Below are 16,838 nucleotides of genomic sequence, written 5' to 3' on the forward strand. Positions count from 1 at the left end.
GCTTCTAAAATTGTGAAATACGGAATACTTAATTAAAAATTATGATTACAATTTATTTTCGATGATCAAATGTCATATATGATTTCTTTGAAAATTTCAATCGAAAATATTATTTGGTTTAGAAATTGTGTCAATTTTAAGAAAGCGATATATTTTTGCGCTAATTGCGAAAAACGTCCGCTATAGGCTAGAGTCTATTGTTCGAAGCGCCCGACTACAATGTGTTAACAGGTTAATTGGTAGTATCTATCCATTTTTAATTTAAATTTCACTTGGTAAATAACATTGTTTCTTGAAATCTATTCTGACACATTTTTCAATGCATTCCGCGTCATTTTTACATGGTATGTGAAGCTAAGTCTAAATTTTAGAGAGTCTTTGAGGTGTTGAAGGTTGAAGACGGGGTAGGAACGGTTTCTTATTTTTATTTTTTTATCAGTGGGAAGTTGGGCAATAGGGACTTCTCATATTGTTAAATATGGATTTATTTTTATGAATTTCTATTTTTTTTAATGTTGCAGCCTCTGACTTTTTGTATTAATAATTTTTAGAATTTCTAGTTGCAGATAAAAGTCGGACATGCTTTTTAGAAAATAATATTTTGCTTTTCAGGTATATTGAAGCTCAACAGGTTAATGAAGATTTGAAAAATTTAACTAGCAAAGGACAGCTGCCGTACGACGTGACGGTTGATTTCTCAATGAGGAATGATCACGTTCCCAAAACCAACACCCGAAATGAGCTTGTGGATCTGTATTGCAAAACTTTACCCAAAATCACCCGTTGTTTGGCTCAACTGGCTACCACCAACATTCCAGGAAGAAAAAGTTTGTAAAAAAGATTTCCTTATATTCTGATTCTAAAATCTTCTGTAGCTGACATGTATTTTTTTTTATTTTGAACCAACATTTTTTTCTTAATTTTTTTTATGTTTTGTATAAAAAAACATTTGAGAAAACAGGTTTTCTAAATATTTTTCAAACTATATAATAATTTGGATTATAGATCATATGTACTTTTAGTTGCAACTAATAAATGAAATATTTTGCATTTATTTTTTTCCCTGGACACAAAACTACAACACCTTAGCGTAAGCTACATTTAAATCCTTTGAAAAAAATTGCATTTTGTGACTAAATATGTAGCAGCAGTCAATAAAAAAATATTAAATTTTGCTAGGCTTGATACACATACAGTTCCATAAAATTTCACAATAAGCAGAATGTGTGCTAGTGAAATAAGGCTTACATTACGTTTAAATATTGATAATATGGAAAATAAATAATTTATTTTTGTATGTATGTTACAGTGCTAATGCCAACTCCTATGACAGTGAATCTCCAAGCTAGTATTCCCAAACCGGCAGCATATAAATCTTCAATCATTCAGGTTTGAAATTTTTACTTTGAGTATATACTTTTAAACTTTTAGACTATGAGACTTGTTTCAATATACCTTAATTTGAAAAGCAGTCAGGTTAGGAGTCGAAATAATTGGCGGGTATGTATGAGGAGGTGCATGAACGTGAAAGAGGCAAACAATGTTTGCAAAGACAGAGTGATATGGCATTCTATTTTCTCTGCCTACCCCTGCGGAGAAGCGGCGTGATGGTTAGTTAGTTAAGTTAGTCAATGTGAAACTATTGCAAAATGTACGATGATAAGAAAAACTCACATCTTACCAAAAACGTTTACTAAAAATATTTAAAAAATAAACGCAACATGTTTTTTGAGGACTATATAAAATACAAATGTAAAATATTAGGACATATTCTAGTTGTCACTACATTCTTTACATGTGTTGCTTCGGTGTTCCCCGCAAATCGGATGTCCGTCTTAAATTTTACGAATGTCGCAAAGTCTAGGGTTAAAATAAATAATATATTTGTTCCTTTATTATACCCCTTTTTTATTTCTTTCAGGCAAGTATAAACAAGGCAAACGAGACATGGATGGATAAGCCTACAGTAGCGCGGGGACTGAAGAGAGCTCTCCAAGTTGAAGATACTCCATTCATTTGCACTCCAAAAATGTCACGACACCATTCAAGGTTTGCAAACCAATAATTCTTATAAATCATATCAAGATGAAATTGCACGAATGTATTTTGTTTAACCTTCCCCTTCCGGTGATATGTAAAATAAAATAAAAATATTAAATATAATAAATACGGGCTCAGAATTTTTGTATTCCTCCGTAGTATAATTATGTATTACATAAATATAAAGTTATTCATTTGCAGCGACGGAAATAAATAATTTGTTAAAAAATCAGGAATATAATCACCAATACACAAAAGATTCATTTGCAGCGACGGAAATAAATAATTTGTTAAAAAATCAGGAATATAATCACCAATACACAAAAGATTCATTTGCAGCGACGGAAATAAATAATTTGTTCAAAAATCAGGAATAAAATCACCAATACACAAAAGTGCGCATGTGGCATGCTTTGTAAGTATACATGCATATCGCATGTCGTAACGTGTTTACCCCGCCAGTCTGGACTGACTACTGGTACGCACTACCAGTAGTGCGTAGATCGTCTTACGCTACGGTCGTGTCACTATGCCAGTTATTACGGTCACTTATAATGTATTTTTTTCTCGTTTTCAGGTAATTATCAGAGTTAGCATTACATTTCAACTTCAATTCAAACTATGGTCAATAAAAGCAACATTTAGGAATATTCACGTTTTTCCCTTTTTTAAACGACATTTTCATATGGTGTACAAAATACATATCACCGGTGTACGCGGAAGTTTTTAGCACCGTAAGCAAAGGGTTAACTCAATTTTTTTCCATTTCAAATGTAAATTCTATATTCTTCCATGGGGAGTTTCTTTATTGGAAAATGTCCGCTCACAATGTAGAGCATACGATAGTCACAAACACTGGTTGTGGGCTTTTTTGTCAGCTGACAGCCCCTTAGCTACCTCTCAACTCAAGCCGCGTCTCATAGTTCAGATGAGAACTGCTGGTGGATTGTCAGCTGCGGAAAAAATATATATTTTGACCTTAATCCACATCTTTCTCTTTGACCTCTATTGGAATTCAAATCATTCATCAGGCACCGAATTGTATCAATTCATTATTAAGTTAATGGTTAATTATATAAGAGTAGTATAATCAATTCCGTGCTATAAATCTGATAAAAGTGGAATGTATTTAAAGGAATGCAGATGATAAAAGTGAAGGAGCTCAGAGTGAAAGACATTGATGCTAAATGGGAAAGGAAACAAAGAAGGAATAGCACTAATGGCTAGGAAATCCTAGACTCACATTCGCATTGGCTTGTTTAACACATTTCTGACGGGTATTTTTTACACCTGCGGACCACTGGCGATGGGATTTGATAATTATGTACATATAGTTAAGACCTGAACAAAAAGATTGAAACATAATATTTCTATGAAATCACAATATGTAGTATAATTCCTTCTTTTCTGCCTTTGAAATGAAGCTGGCACAGAAGGTAAAAATACCATTCCCGTCCTAAACCTTTCCGGGAGTACAAAAATTGATGTTTGACTTTCTCTGGGGAGTGGGTTCTTTTTGAATGAAAATTTTTCTTTTCTTTATTAAATCGATGTATTATGTAGATAGAAATTATGATAAAAACATTTTTGAAAAAAAAACAACTTTTTGAAATATTTTTCAATTATGACAAAATTACACACAAATATCCACAGATATCATTGCTATACAAGTTACATCATACTAACTGACAGACAAACTTCGACATTCATTAACGTCCATACTCCTTTAAGGAAAATTCGCACTGACGTTCATTTACGTCCATACTCCCGGACAGGTTAAACATCAATTGACCGAAAGGGTAGAAATACCTTTCCCGTCCGAAGTGTGTTAACTTGAACACCTCTTATTTGCACTGGAGTTGCGTATATATATCTTATGAACAACCTTTTTTTTGGGGTTCCTGATGAATATTTTCACGTCCAGGTTGGATCCCGTGGAGAAGATGAACACGACGCCCGAGGCGGGTGCGACGCCGGCCAAGCGCCCGTGCTTGCAGGTGGCGGAGGATGCGCAGGCTACGGCCGGGCCGCCGCTGGATCCGCGCCTGCTGCAGGAGGTGGCCAGCATCTTGCACACGCCGCTGGTGGACCGCCGCGCCTCGCGCCCCGTCTCCCGCTGCTCCGCCGAGAGGGCCTCGCTCCGGGAGGCCACCCCGCAGAGCATCCTCAAGGTGGGGCCGATCTCATATTCATGTTATCATTACTTATTTGAAGGGTGTGGACCTGTGTGGTCAAACGGATCTGCGATGTGAAGTGATGGGCAAGTAAACAAGGCTGCAGCCATCTCAGGATGCCTGAAAAATTCTATATGGAAAAAACCCTAATATGAAGATTGGCAGCGAAATTAAAATATATAAAACATTTTGTGTGCGACCCATCACACCATATGGAATCAAATGCATAGCGAACACCGCAGTAACGAAATACGTGCTAAGAGTGTCAGTACGTATGGCTTTTTGTGGTGCCATATCATCGATAGGGTGAATAATACAGTGGCTGATATAATGAATAATATTAATATTATTTAGAACATTATTTCGAATACAGAGCAGACACCGCAGTAATAAAAAAACGGTCTAAGAGTGTCAGAAATGAAGACTCTAAGGAGCATATCTGGCAAAAGTCTACGAGATAGAATAAGGAACACCGGAATAAGTGAAATATGCGAGATTGAAAATGTCGTTAGGTGGGTAAGGCAACGAAGGAGACAATGGTATCCGCATGTGAAGAAAATGATATCTTCCAAACTGCAAGGTAGACTACTTCCGGGCGGACCACCAAATAGATGGATTGACAGCTGGGAATCAACATCGCAGGCTAATCCCTCTTTAAAACAGGCCACAAGGCCTACACCAAGCAGAAGAGCATTGTTTGCCCTAGAATACAAAACTATCGTAAAGATTACGACCGCAAAATCACGATTCCGGGAAAAAACAATGTTCGCGTCATTCTCACGCCCCCTGCTTCGCAGTACCTTCCTAATGTACCTTTAATTTTTTACATTATTGCGTCATTTCTTAAACCCAACGAATGTTACTATTATTTCTATAAAAATAACTAACTAACTAACTAACTAACCATCACGCCGCTTCTCCGCAGGGGTAGGCAGAGAGAATAGAGCGCCACACCACTCTGTCCTTGCAAACATTCTTCGCCTCTTCCACGTTCATGCATCTCCTCATACATGCCCGCCGATTGTTACAACTCCTAACCTGACCACTTTCAAGTATTTGGCATACCTGATCGTGCCATGTTTTTCTCGGTCTTCCTCTGCTCCTTTTCCCGCTAACATTCGCCTCATAAATTTGTTTTACCGTTCTTTCCTCACTCATTCGTTCATGTCCAAACCATCTCAACACACCTTTCTTAATTTTATCGATAATGCTTATCTCAGCTTTGCATTCCTTCCTTATTTCACTATTCGCACATCTATCATACATCGTTTTGTCGCACATTCTTCTGAGAGATCGCATTTCGACTGCATTCAGTCTACTTTCATCCTTCTTTTGCCAACTCCATGTTTCACTTCCATACATTAGAGTTGGAACCAGGACTCCGTTGTGCACTGCCAGTTTAGCCTCCTCTGATAGGTTTTTATTTGCTGTAACTGATAAAAATAACTGTTTTTAAATATCTTGTTTATTCCCGTTTTATATCTGTATCATATTTTTTGTGAATATTTAGTAACAAAGTCACTTGTAGGATAGTTCAGTAATCTAGGGTCAATGCATTCGAACTTCCACATAGTCAGCTATTTCCAAAGAATCAATGTTTATCTATTGGCATCTACTTCTCACTATATTTAAGTATCTTTTTGTATTTATTTCCTTAACCAAACAATAAAAAAACAAACGAAAAAATGTAAATATTATATTGAAATCTTTAATTCAATTGTGACAGGTGCGAAGAATCCTGGATGCCGGCAACAGCTCCATCGATGAGAGACATTTTGCGGAGACCGATGATGAACTGGAAACTACAAGCCAGCACACACAGTCTGACAATCTTTCTAGGTAAATCTTTCTTACTGCAAACCTCTCATACCTTCAAGGGCGTACTTTCCATATAGGCAAAAAAGCAGTGCCCTCCTAACTTACCCGCGTGACATATAAAAATGCAACCAGTACCTACCCTACCTTACTAAGTAGTACCTACCAGCTTACCTTGCTACCTACATCTACTGCCCACCCTAGTAACTAGTACCTAGATTACCTTAGCTCGCTTCCGTAGTGTAATGGTCAGCACGCTTGGCTACCGCACTGGAGGTCCTGGGTTTGATTCCAAGGGGGGTCAAATAAATTTAAGTGATTTTTAACTCTAATATTTATTCAATATTACCCTGGACTGGTGCCTGAAGCGGAGGCCTGATCACCTTTCCTTCATGTGTTAATGATCAAGATAACACTGCGTAAATGCGATTCAGTGCCCTATGCACCATTGGGTGCGGATAAGGGTTAGAAGAAGAAGAAGAAGCTTGCTTACCTTACTACTTACCTCTACTGCCTACCCTTATTAATTCTCTGTGCACGCCACTGCATACCTTATATACCTTCCTAAACAATTCAAATTCTCAAACAATTCAAATTCAAAGTCATAAATTAAACCCTGAAGAAGGCAACAGGTTGTTGCCGAAACTACTTGGTTAATAAAAATGTGAGTGGATCAAAACACAAAGTATTTTTATTTCTCGAAATAATATATCAATATGATCCACAAAGTTAATGCTTTCAATATTCAAAACACAATTCAAATTATATTCATGATGATTTCATTTTAAAATATTTTCCAGGTCAATTAGATTCAATATTCCTTCTGTTGGCAACACACCTTCACCTTCACCCAGAGAGAGCCCGGAATTGAATGATAATTTTGATGAAATTTCACCAGATATATATGATCAGAGTCGGGTAAGGAATTTGAAATAATTATGATTATTGTAAAAATTTAAACTTTTTGGAGAATAATTTCTTTGAAAGTAGTTACCTGTTTACACTTCATAATTACTTATCATTTAATTAGCTTAGTTAACAGTATTACTATATTAGGGTTTTAAATTAACACTACTAGTTTCAAAAGAACAATCTTCTTCTTCTCCGTCTTATTCCTCATTGCTGAGGGTTGTGACCCTTGCAGAAGCAATGACTCTTCTCCAGTTATCCCTTGACTGCGCTGCACGTAGCGCTCCAACCACTGAGGTGCCTGCTGTTGCCTTAATTTGATCGGTCCATCGTGTGGGGGATATTCCTCTCCCTCTCTTTCTCTCCAGGCTACCGATCACAACTACTCGTTCCAGGCTATCCTCGTTGCCACTCGCAACGTGTCCAAAGAATCTTCCTCTATCCATGTCTAGTCGCTGATTTAAAACTTTTTACGTTTTAAATCACTTGTTAATGGGGGGACTTCTTCGGTTTGTGTCATGTCATGTCCCCTGACGTCAACTATCACTTGAGAGTTATTGTCCCCGTCTTGGGCAGATCTAAACAGCGCCTCGACGGCCCTGATCCCCATCCAATCTCCTATATTCCGAAATATACGAGATTCGAAAATGGGAGGACTTTTCCTCTGAAACAAGTAGTTTCATTTAAAACCATAATACAGTGATAATTTTATGTTAATTAAATCACAAGTTCATTCAAATAGACATACAATGTCAGTTTGCTATTTAATATATTTTTACTTTAATAATTATTTCTGTATACTATAAGAACTCATTAAGTCAAAATTGAACAGCCCACCGAAATTACAATGGCCCAATTTCACCATTTGGCTTTAGATTTGAAAATGATATTTTTTGAGGATTATCTAGACAGATGTCGATTTTATGCATTATATGCCAAGTTCTATACCTAAAATTATTACAACTTAAGTATATACTCTGTCTTGATAAATTGAGGTTGCTCATAAATCCCATGAGCGCCATACGTTTTACAACAGACTTATGTAAACGGTGTAACGATTGCATTAATTATGTCAAAATTCAAATCAAGAAGCTTTTATTATATTAAAATAAAGGCGTCTTTTACATATTGTTAGTAGAGAGCGGGAGACGCTTAAAAGCGTTCTATCTGCTCACTTTTGGTAGAGCGCGAGCGTCAAAACACACTGATCAGAATCGTATTTGTAGTTACTTGTGTTTAGTATACGATCCTAATTAGTATACTCGTACTTAACGTAATTAGTATAGTTGATGAAAAAACCGCCAGACAACGCTTTCTTAATGTTTTATTTTTTAGTTTCCTACTTCAAGTCATCGCCAAGTATTTTCACGTAAAGGAATACACTCCAGCAATGAATTCGATCTGGAGATGTCCTTAACCGCAACAATTTCTACTCCCGTTAAACGTACTCCACCAAGAGGAAGGTGATTTACTTTTTTTTATTATGAACTACTGAATCGTATAATCCTGCGATTAACGCATATTTAATTGAATATTTTTACTTTTAGAAAATTAATTTCCGCCACAAATTCATCCGTCGGAAGTTTGAACAGTTCAGTTAACGAGGACCCTTGCTTTACGCCAGTGAAACGAAGAAGCACATCTCAACACGCCATCTCTGATTACGCATTGGATAAATTAGAAGATTTTGAGACGGAAAACAAATTGGTAGCCGAATATGAAAGCAATCGCAGCGTACCTGAAGATGTGACGCTGAACACGGATGACATGGACAACTACACGCGGTGTGCAGAAACCATGTGCGAGAGTGTGATTCATAACAGTTCTGCGGACAGAGATGATGAAGACATGCCAGATGACTCTGTGACCACCGTTAATAAGTCTGTCAAGGGACCGCAGCCGAGAAGGAGTCTGAGAAACACTCCCGACAAGAGTATAGCCAGTACGGTGCAGTCTCCTTCGAGCAGACGAAGTCTGAGGTAAATTTCATCGTTATTAACTTGTCTTCCATTGAAAATTTATTTGACCCGGGCAGCTTTGTCTTTGCTTTGCCACACATCTCGATCAATGTTTCCTTGACAATGCCCGCATACATAGAAATAGCACACATTGACAGACTAGAGAATCTTATAGAAGGAGGTCACTGTACATTATAATAATATCAATCTCAGGAATTACATACTCTGCGTGTAAAGGGATTTTTTTAAAGTATTGTTTTATTCATCATTTTCATCTCCGAAATTTACTTATTGAAATATGTACTGTATTTTACTATGTTTGTGACATTGCATGTGATAAAACTCCAAACACTTCTCAGTACCCACTCAGTACTGGGAAGTACGGAATACTTAGAACAGAGCCAAAATACTCCTTATATGTATTATACTATAGAAACAGTATAATATTAGAACAATATATCAGATTTCACATAGTGATGTCACACTGCAAGTTCTTACAATTTTGGTGTAATGAGAACAGACTTGGATAAATCCAATTGTGTTGTTTTTTATAAATAATTTTATTTGCTAAGAAGATGAAATGTGGATGTTTGTAATTGTGAGTGATTATTAAATGAGACAGTCATTTAGAGAGAACTGCCTGTATGTGTAATATTCATCACCGATATATTAGAACGATTTATTTCTACTATAATTGCTCATTATGAAAAATATTTCCTTTGCAGAAATAGAACTATTACTCCAGAACCCGTGACGCCATTAAATATAAGACGATCTCCAGCCAAACTTACCGCTAGTCAAAGTAGAGTGAGGAAATCATTAGCGAGGCAAGTTATCGTAGCGAATGCCTTGTCAGTAGGCTTAGACAAAGAATTATCTTCTATCAATAAAGAAGAATCCATCAACATTCCCGTGGTCATGGAAGTGGAAAATGAAGATTCCTCAAAAGGAACTGAACAAAATTCTTCTGTCAGTGGGAGAGATTCAGAACTGTCGGCAGCTGCGCCCTCCAACTCCGAGGAATTAATTATACCGTCGTATGAGCTCGTCAGCGCATCGGAGGTAATCGAAGAGCGCATCATGTCATCTCGAGAACCCTTCTCAACATCTACCAGAACAGTCACCAATGTCAACTATTCTACGGACAGGTCCTATTTCTTCAAAGATATCTCGAGCGCCAGCAATAGTTCGAGAGGTATTTACAACACTAGCATGACTGATAAAATAACAGACTTATGGAACTCCCAAAATGACAGCCTTCTAGCCAGCGACGTGTCGGATGCAGAATCGGACGTTTCATATTTGAACAAAAACCCCGACAATTCCATATACAGGAACGCTACAAGTTTCATATCCGGTATTGTAAAGGAATCTGAAAATAATTCGAGCACTTTCAAAGTGTTCGCAGATTCATCTAGTATCAAAAATGATCCTCAATTGCCTATAGAAAGGGACATTTCAAATGATGGAATTACCGAATTGAAGGAAAACAAACTGGACACTTCTGGTACAGATTTCCATCTAGATAATAATGATTTGGACACACGAGGTGACGAATTGCCAAATGTTGCTCGAGAAGATTCTTCATCAACAGAAGACGCCGTCAAGGTGGGACGATCAGTCGATGCTACATCGGACATGTCCAACAGCGACGGATCAAATTCCGCCAATTTAGTCATCGATACGGAATGTGATAAAAATGATTCTGAAAAAGAGTTGATTCAGATGCCCAGCGAGAGTCAAACTGCGGAAGGATCCCTTCTACACTCTGACCATAGTGATGAGGAAGAACACCCAAGTATAGCGGATGATGATTCTAAAGAGTCTGCAGCCAGAGAGGAAGATGATGCCGAAGTTGAAAATGTCGAACGTACTCCCGCTACTGCTTCTGGATCCAATTCTGAAGAAGAAAATGTCGAGGACGGTTCTCAAAAGGAATCTTCGGAAGATGAAAGCCAATCTCAAAGTGCTGGATGTGATGATGCTAATCTGCAAGAAATGGAAAGTAACGACGGACACAAAGCCAGTTCTTCCGACGCAGACTCTGAAGCTAGCGATGATGAGGGTAATTCCGATGAAGACAGCAGCGATGATGCCAGTAGTTCCACAACATCGAAAGATGATATATATGTTGAAGAAAGTTCCGAAGATCCCGCCAATAAAGCATATTTAGTAAGTAATTTTCAAATTATGATCTAAGGCTTCTTGTTTTACCCGGTATATGTACCTGAATATGAACTGATTTTTATTTTTTTTTAGGAAAGTAATTCTGAAGTGATTAGTATAGCATCGAGTGATGATAGCCAAAGTAAAACTGATCGATTAGAAAATATACCTTCTAATGAGAATATTATCGAGCAAAGGTCCGCAACTCCGGATGTTGTAAGGTCACCCGAAGATAATGAAAATATCCCTCCTACTAACGAGGAACCGGAATCTACTAAAATTGCGGAAGAAAATATTGCGATACAAGAAGTCCAACCGGTATCTCATTTCAATTTGGCTGCTTGTCCAGTTTTGGAAGAACAAATGAAATCTAAAAATAATTTAGAGGATGGAGAAGATATACAGTTATGCGATCCGTTAGATATAGATATAGCCCCAGTTGATGATACGCACAAAACACTCACGCAAGAAGAACTCAACAACATGTCATTGATGACGGAAGATAATTCCTTGAGAGACGAAGCTGCCGTTTCATTGAAATATTCCGATGATGAAAGCGACAACTGTCATGAAAAAGTAACAAAAATAATCAACAACAACACTGAAATTAACGACACTAAAAATAATACAAAAAGCGAAAAAACCAATTCTGAATCGCACCTACCAAGTCCAGTAAAAGAAGCCATCAAAGAAGGTGAAGCTAAAATCAAGGGAAATGATGATAGTATAGTTATGGAAGTTGTAACCGAGAGCATTGAACCGACCGTTCAAGAGAAAACGGTAGATATAAAGCCTTCTGAAAGCACGCCAAAAAAAAATGCACAAAGGAGATCATCGGTCAGCTCTTGGAAGAGTTTGGTTATCGATGAAAACTCTCCCTCCGGATCCGTCACCGAAGACTTGGACACGAGCGTGGCCATGTCCACACGAAGCGCGTCCAAAAGAAGATCCGAGAAAAAGAAGACTGGCGACAGTATAGACGACTGCGAGAACGCAAGTATAGTTTCAAACGCGAGTTCCAGGCGATCTCGAAGGAGCGAGTCAAAACTTGACACTTCATTTTGCTCCGATCTGCCGGAAGACAATGCGGCGGCTCCTCCCTCGCGCAAATCCCGGCGATCTATTCTCACGTTTGCCAAACCCAATCTCTCCATTATTCCTGAGCTATCACACGTGGAGAGCGAGAAGTCCCACCTCGACAAGTCTGACACCTCCAAACGGGACTCTATTACTGAATACTCCGCAAGCAGAAGGTAATATTCTTGCGCAAACATATCCACATAACTGTCAACAGGTCACTTATTATTAACCAACCCTGTTAATCAACAACAAATGTGCGTCAACGATTCAACGCCAACCTTCAATTTAACAAATTCAAATTGCCAACAAAAGTCAATTATTATAACTGTCAACAAAAGCCAGTGATTAACAAGAGCTATGATTGCCTTTCTTATAACTTTCAACAAAAGTTTCTTATTAACAAATGTTATGATAGCCTTTCTTAGCTCATAATGCAAAACAAATGACATGTTGTTAATACATTACTTATGTATGTACAATATCAAAAAATTCAGATACACAAACAAAATTGCAGTATAAAGGATTAATTTTTTTTTTTGCAAATATGACCTTTTAAAAATAGTATTTTTTCAATGAGCTGTTGTACAATCAGTATAGGCATACTTTGAGTATGATAGTTGATTAAGTTTTATTATAGCTCCAAACTTGTATCTAGAGCTGTTCAGTGCAAAACCACCGCTTTTGTTTTGTAGACTTACACGGCACCAGCGATCGATGCTTGAGAAATCAATGGAATCCAAATCGGCAAGGAGCAAACAGCGCAGGAGCAGTGTGCAGAGCAGCGAAGGAACTATATACGAAGACTCTGAATCTGAATCGGAAGCCGCCGGTCAAAACGATCAAACTCTTAGGAAAAATCTCACCGAGGACACTATTGACCCCATACAACTTTTGGACAAAGAAGATTTCAAAGGTATATTATTATTTCATCTCATTAGTAAGTCATAGAGCATTTACTTTTCCCGTACAGTGCTAAAAAACTTCCGCGTGCAACGGTGATATGTATTTTGTACACCATATGAAAATGTGATTTAAAATGGAAAAAATGTGAATACATAATCCTAAATGTTGCTTTTATTGACCATAGTTGAAGTTGAAATGTAACAATTTTGTAAACGAGAAAATCTGATGACGACCTGCGCGCAACTGCGCTACTAAACACGCTACGACATGTTCGTATACTCAAAGTACGGCACGCACGCACACACTGAGAAACGTTTGTGTATTGGTGATTTTATCCCCGATTTTTCCAAATTATTAATTTCCGTTGCTGCAAATGAATAACTTTGTATGCATTATAATACTAAAAGTAACACATAATTATATTGTGGAGGAATACAATAATTCTGAACCCGTATCTATTATATTTTATATTGATATTCTCATTTTTAAAGTCGACTTGTAGTAAATACATATCACCGGGAGGGAAAGGTTAACAATACACAAAAAAATAAATGTAATGAAAATTGTTATGTGCCATACTCAATTCATTTCTGTTATAATTTTTTCTATCATGGCGCTATTTGGATTTACCTATTTCAAACCCTGTAATAATTAGTTCTTTGTTATTTGAATTTAAATTCTAATTCAAAACAGGATAAATAAAAATATAAATGCTTGTCTCAAAATCTTAAATGTTCTAAAGTTGTTCACCGATTTCTTTGAAATTTTGGCACAAGATTGCATTCAAATATACATGTGTTTTTTTATACCAGCGACAAGTTAAAAGAGCTTTTTTTAACCCCAATGGCAATGCCATCTGTTAAACGTAATACATAATAACTTGATTTTTGTGACCTTTTTTCTTGTTACTACGACACGTGTTGTTTGTACATTTTGACAAAGTATTGAACTGAATTGTGAGATTTCATTTATACTTTTTAGTCATGAAAATGTTTGAAATTGTTATTTATGTGATAGCATTGTTTATATTTGGAGATTAACGTTTGTTTGCGTAACACTCGACACAGCTTAATGTCCTAACACTGCACGTATTGTTACCTCCACTAACGCAGGTGAGCCCGATATGGAGGAAATCCATAACTTGGAAACTGCATCTGTATCCAGTATGGCTTCTTCTGTCGCTTTGGACTTTCCACAATCTGCAAAAGGTTTGCTACTTTCCTTAACCCTTTCCAAACTCAATAACGCAATTCACCCATTTTATCTAGTCTATGGTCCTTTCGCACGGTTCTTCTTTTTTCACTTACAATAAATAAAAATTAAGGCATATTGATACATTTTATACAGATGGTATCTACCCTTGTCGGTTTAAATATATTTTCAAATCTTATAATAATTTCATAAACAACATACTTTTCCCATTAACTGTTGATTAGTCTTAATCTTTGCCCATCTCCTTAGTGTGGTACATAGTTAGCATCTTTAGCTACCATTCTGTTGACCCCGGGTTTGATTTCCTAGGGGGTCAAAATAAATAATTAATTTTCCCTCTAATATCTATTTAATATTAACCTTGGGATACGATGGACAGGATTGATCACCTTGCCTTCATGTATGAAACAACTAAGATTAAAAAACTACCTCAATATGATGCAATGCCCTGGTACCCATGCCCATGATGCTTTGGGTGCAGATAAGGATTAGTTATGCCACATCTAGTGTATCAATAAAAATCCAAAGTTACCTTTATAAAATGTGTTGATAATATCAGAGTTTTACCTTCCATTGAAGCTCTTATAATGTTTCCATGTCTAGTAACTTCTATTCCATGCATTGTGATTGTTAAAAGTATTGTTGATTATAGTATTATTAATTTTTGTATTATGACGATAGACACTGGAATAAACTGGAAAATATGGAAAATGGTGGTAATTGTTTTTCTCATAGCGTGGACTCCAGATATCTTTCAGGGCAAAAATGTCTCGTGAATCTCATCAATAAAATTAATCATTTACAGCGAGAGGAAAACGGGCTTCCTCAGAAATTCCACTCAGAGAAATTCGAAGAACGAGACGATCTTCTACAGATATTGGTACGTTTGTGTTATTGTTATTAAGTTATCTCGTTGATACAAAAATGTCTCTTTTTACCATTAAATTACTTTGAATAAATTTTATCTGTTAATTTATCAGACTGACACGGGAGCATTATGGTAGATGCTCAGTTACAAACCGCCATGACTTCAATTCCTGCTGATGCAAAAGAAATGCATGGTAATCTCGAAGTATGATTTCAGTTGCGAGCCCCCTGAAGCCCAGCACTCCTATGAGTGTATTGGACGAGTCGATAACGGACAGTGCAGGACGGCCCCGAAGGAAGTCCTTCAACAAGGCTGTGGAAGCTCTCAGCACGCCGAGAAGGAGAAGGAGGCCTTCCACTGATTCCAAGGTTCCGTGATAGCTTTTTTTGTGACCACTTTTTAGCAGTCTCGTCTAAATGGGCCAAGTAATACCCAAGTAACCATGGACCAGGAAAATAATTACCAGCAAAAAATGTGATGACTTTTTTACCAATTTTCATACATCAACGTTTTGCAGTGTCAGAATATGTACAAGTATGTATTACAATTTGCGAAAATAATGTATGGGAATATGGAACAATACTGTATTCTGACTTTTAATTTTGAAGGTTATATTCCCATGTATTTTTTTTTGCAAATGTGACACGTGTATTCTGACACCACGATTTTGCTTGTAGGTCTAATTTTATTACTTTACTGCTAACATTATAATAAATCCATAGAAATCAATAATTTATATTTGAAGCACTAACTTTGTGATTTTCCATTTTATAATTAAAATGTAACTGTTAAATTTTAAGTGTGTCACTAAAGTGATTTTAAAACAAAGTTACATTTTAATTATACATACCATTGAAATCAGTTCAATATTTTTCCATATTGTTTGTGCCAGAAAATGATATTTAGATATTACTCTTAATTATGAAGATTGGTGTGAATTTATAAAAAAAAATACATAATTCATGTCTCAATTATAATAATTAAAAATTATTTATACTCAAATATGTATATATTAATAAATAAATATTTTCTAGAATGAAGATGGCGCTAGCATAAGTGACACCGCTTCAGACAGAGGAACGCCAAACTTATTAAGAGGTAATCATGTTATTTATTTGCACATTATTTGCTTGTTTTTTTATATTTTTTATTTCACTATCAATTATAATTTGTTTTGTAGAATTTGTATCAAGTGCTTTCTACACATGCCTCCAAATCAATTTTACATTATAAAAAAAAAACTGTAATTTGAAGGTTTACCTTGTTTTGTTTACTTTGTTTTTTTTGCATATTTTTATAATAATTACTATTTACAGATAGCCACCTGAGTGACGCAAACCAATCAAAACTGCTGGTTATTGAAGAAGACGGTGAGAAACTTGTTTTACTATCATCCTGCCGGATTATTTATTTTCTGACCTTTTTTTACATTAATTTTAAAGATAAATTCTTTATTGTACATTTAAAATAGCATTTTTCAAATACATTTTTATTTTATTAATTTGTCAAATTTTCAAATGACCCCGAATTGAATATTTCAGAGGTGGGTGAAGAGAAAGGTGAACCATCTCCAGCCAAACCTACACGGAGAGGAAAGAAGGCGGCTTCCATTCATGGCTACATGATGTCACCAGAGAACGATGACCACGCCCAGGCAGTCAGGGAAGCTAGGAGGTAACACCCTTTTTTATAATTTTTATTATATCAGCACAT

The 16,838-nt window shown here is 36.4% G+C and overlaps 1 protein-coding gene across 2 annotated transcripts in view; it reads left to right on the forward strand.

Moving 5' to 3' along the window:
• LOC148314052 (uncharacterized) overlaps nucleotides 1–16,838 on the forward strand; it is a 34,129-nt gene that overhangs the window by 15,194 nt on the left and 2,097 nt on the right. The window contains exons 18-34 of one of the 2 annotated variants that reach the window (XM_088258045.1): nucleotides 613–827; nucleotides 1,310–1,389; nucleotides 1,922–2,049; nucleotides 3,965–4,211; nucleotides 5,941–6,053; nucleotides 6,830–6,947; nucleotides 8,274–8,401; nucleotides 8,486–8,917; nucleotides 9,622–11,068; nucleotides 11,156–12,315; nucleotides 12,835–13,055; nucleotides 14,158–14,253; nucleotides 15,063–15,137; nucleotides 15,342–15,493; nucleotides 16,160–16,223; nucleotides 16,442–16,495; nucleotides 16,667–16,799. In XM_088258045.1, the coding sequence (XP_088114171.1) occupies nucleotides 613–827; nucleotides 1,310–1,389; nucleotides 1,922–2,049; nucleotides 3,965–4,211; nucleotides 5,941–6,053; nucleotides 6,830–6,947; nucleotides 8,274–8,401; nucleotides 8,486–8,917; nucleotides 9,622–11,068; nucleotides 11,156–12,315; nucleotides 12,835–13,055; nucleotides 14,158–14,253; nucleotides 15,063–15,137; nucleotides 15,342–15,493; nucleotides 16,160–16,223; nucleotides 16,442–16,495; nucleotides 16,667–16,799 (4,863 nt within the window). The remainder of the gene's footprint in view (nucleotides 1–612; nucleotides 828–1,309; nucleotides 1,390–1,921; nucleotides 2,050–3,964; nucleotides 4,212–5,940; nucleotides 6,054–6,829; nucleotides 6,948–8,273; nucleotides 8,402–8,485; nucleotides 8,918–9,621; nucleotides 11,069–11,155; nucleotides 12,316–12,834; nucleotides 13,056–14,157; nucleotides 14,254–15,062; nucleotides 15,138–15,341; nucleotides 15,494–16,159; nucleotides 16,224–16,441; nucleotides 16,496–16,666; nucleotides 16,800–16,838) is intronic. The other variant, XM_088258129.1, reaches the window with a different exon arrangement.

This window comes from Brachycentrus maculatus, unplaced genomic scaffold (assembly GCF_059751285.1).
Source record: "Brachycentrus maculatus isolate JH-2025_06_01 unplaced genomic scaffold, ASM5975128v1 h1tg000002l, whole genome shotgun sequence".
NCBI classification, from domain to species: domain Eukaryota; kingdom Metazoa; phylum Arthropoda; class Insecta; order Trichoptera; family Brachycentridae; genus Brachycentrus; species Brachycentrus maculatus.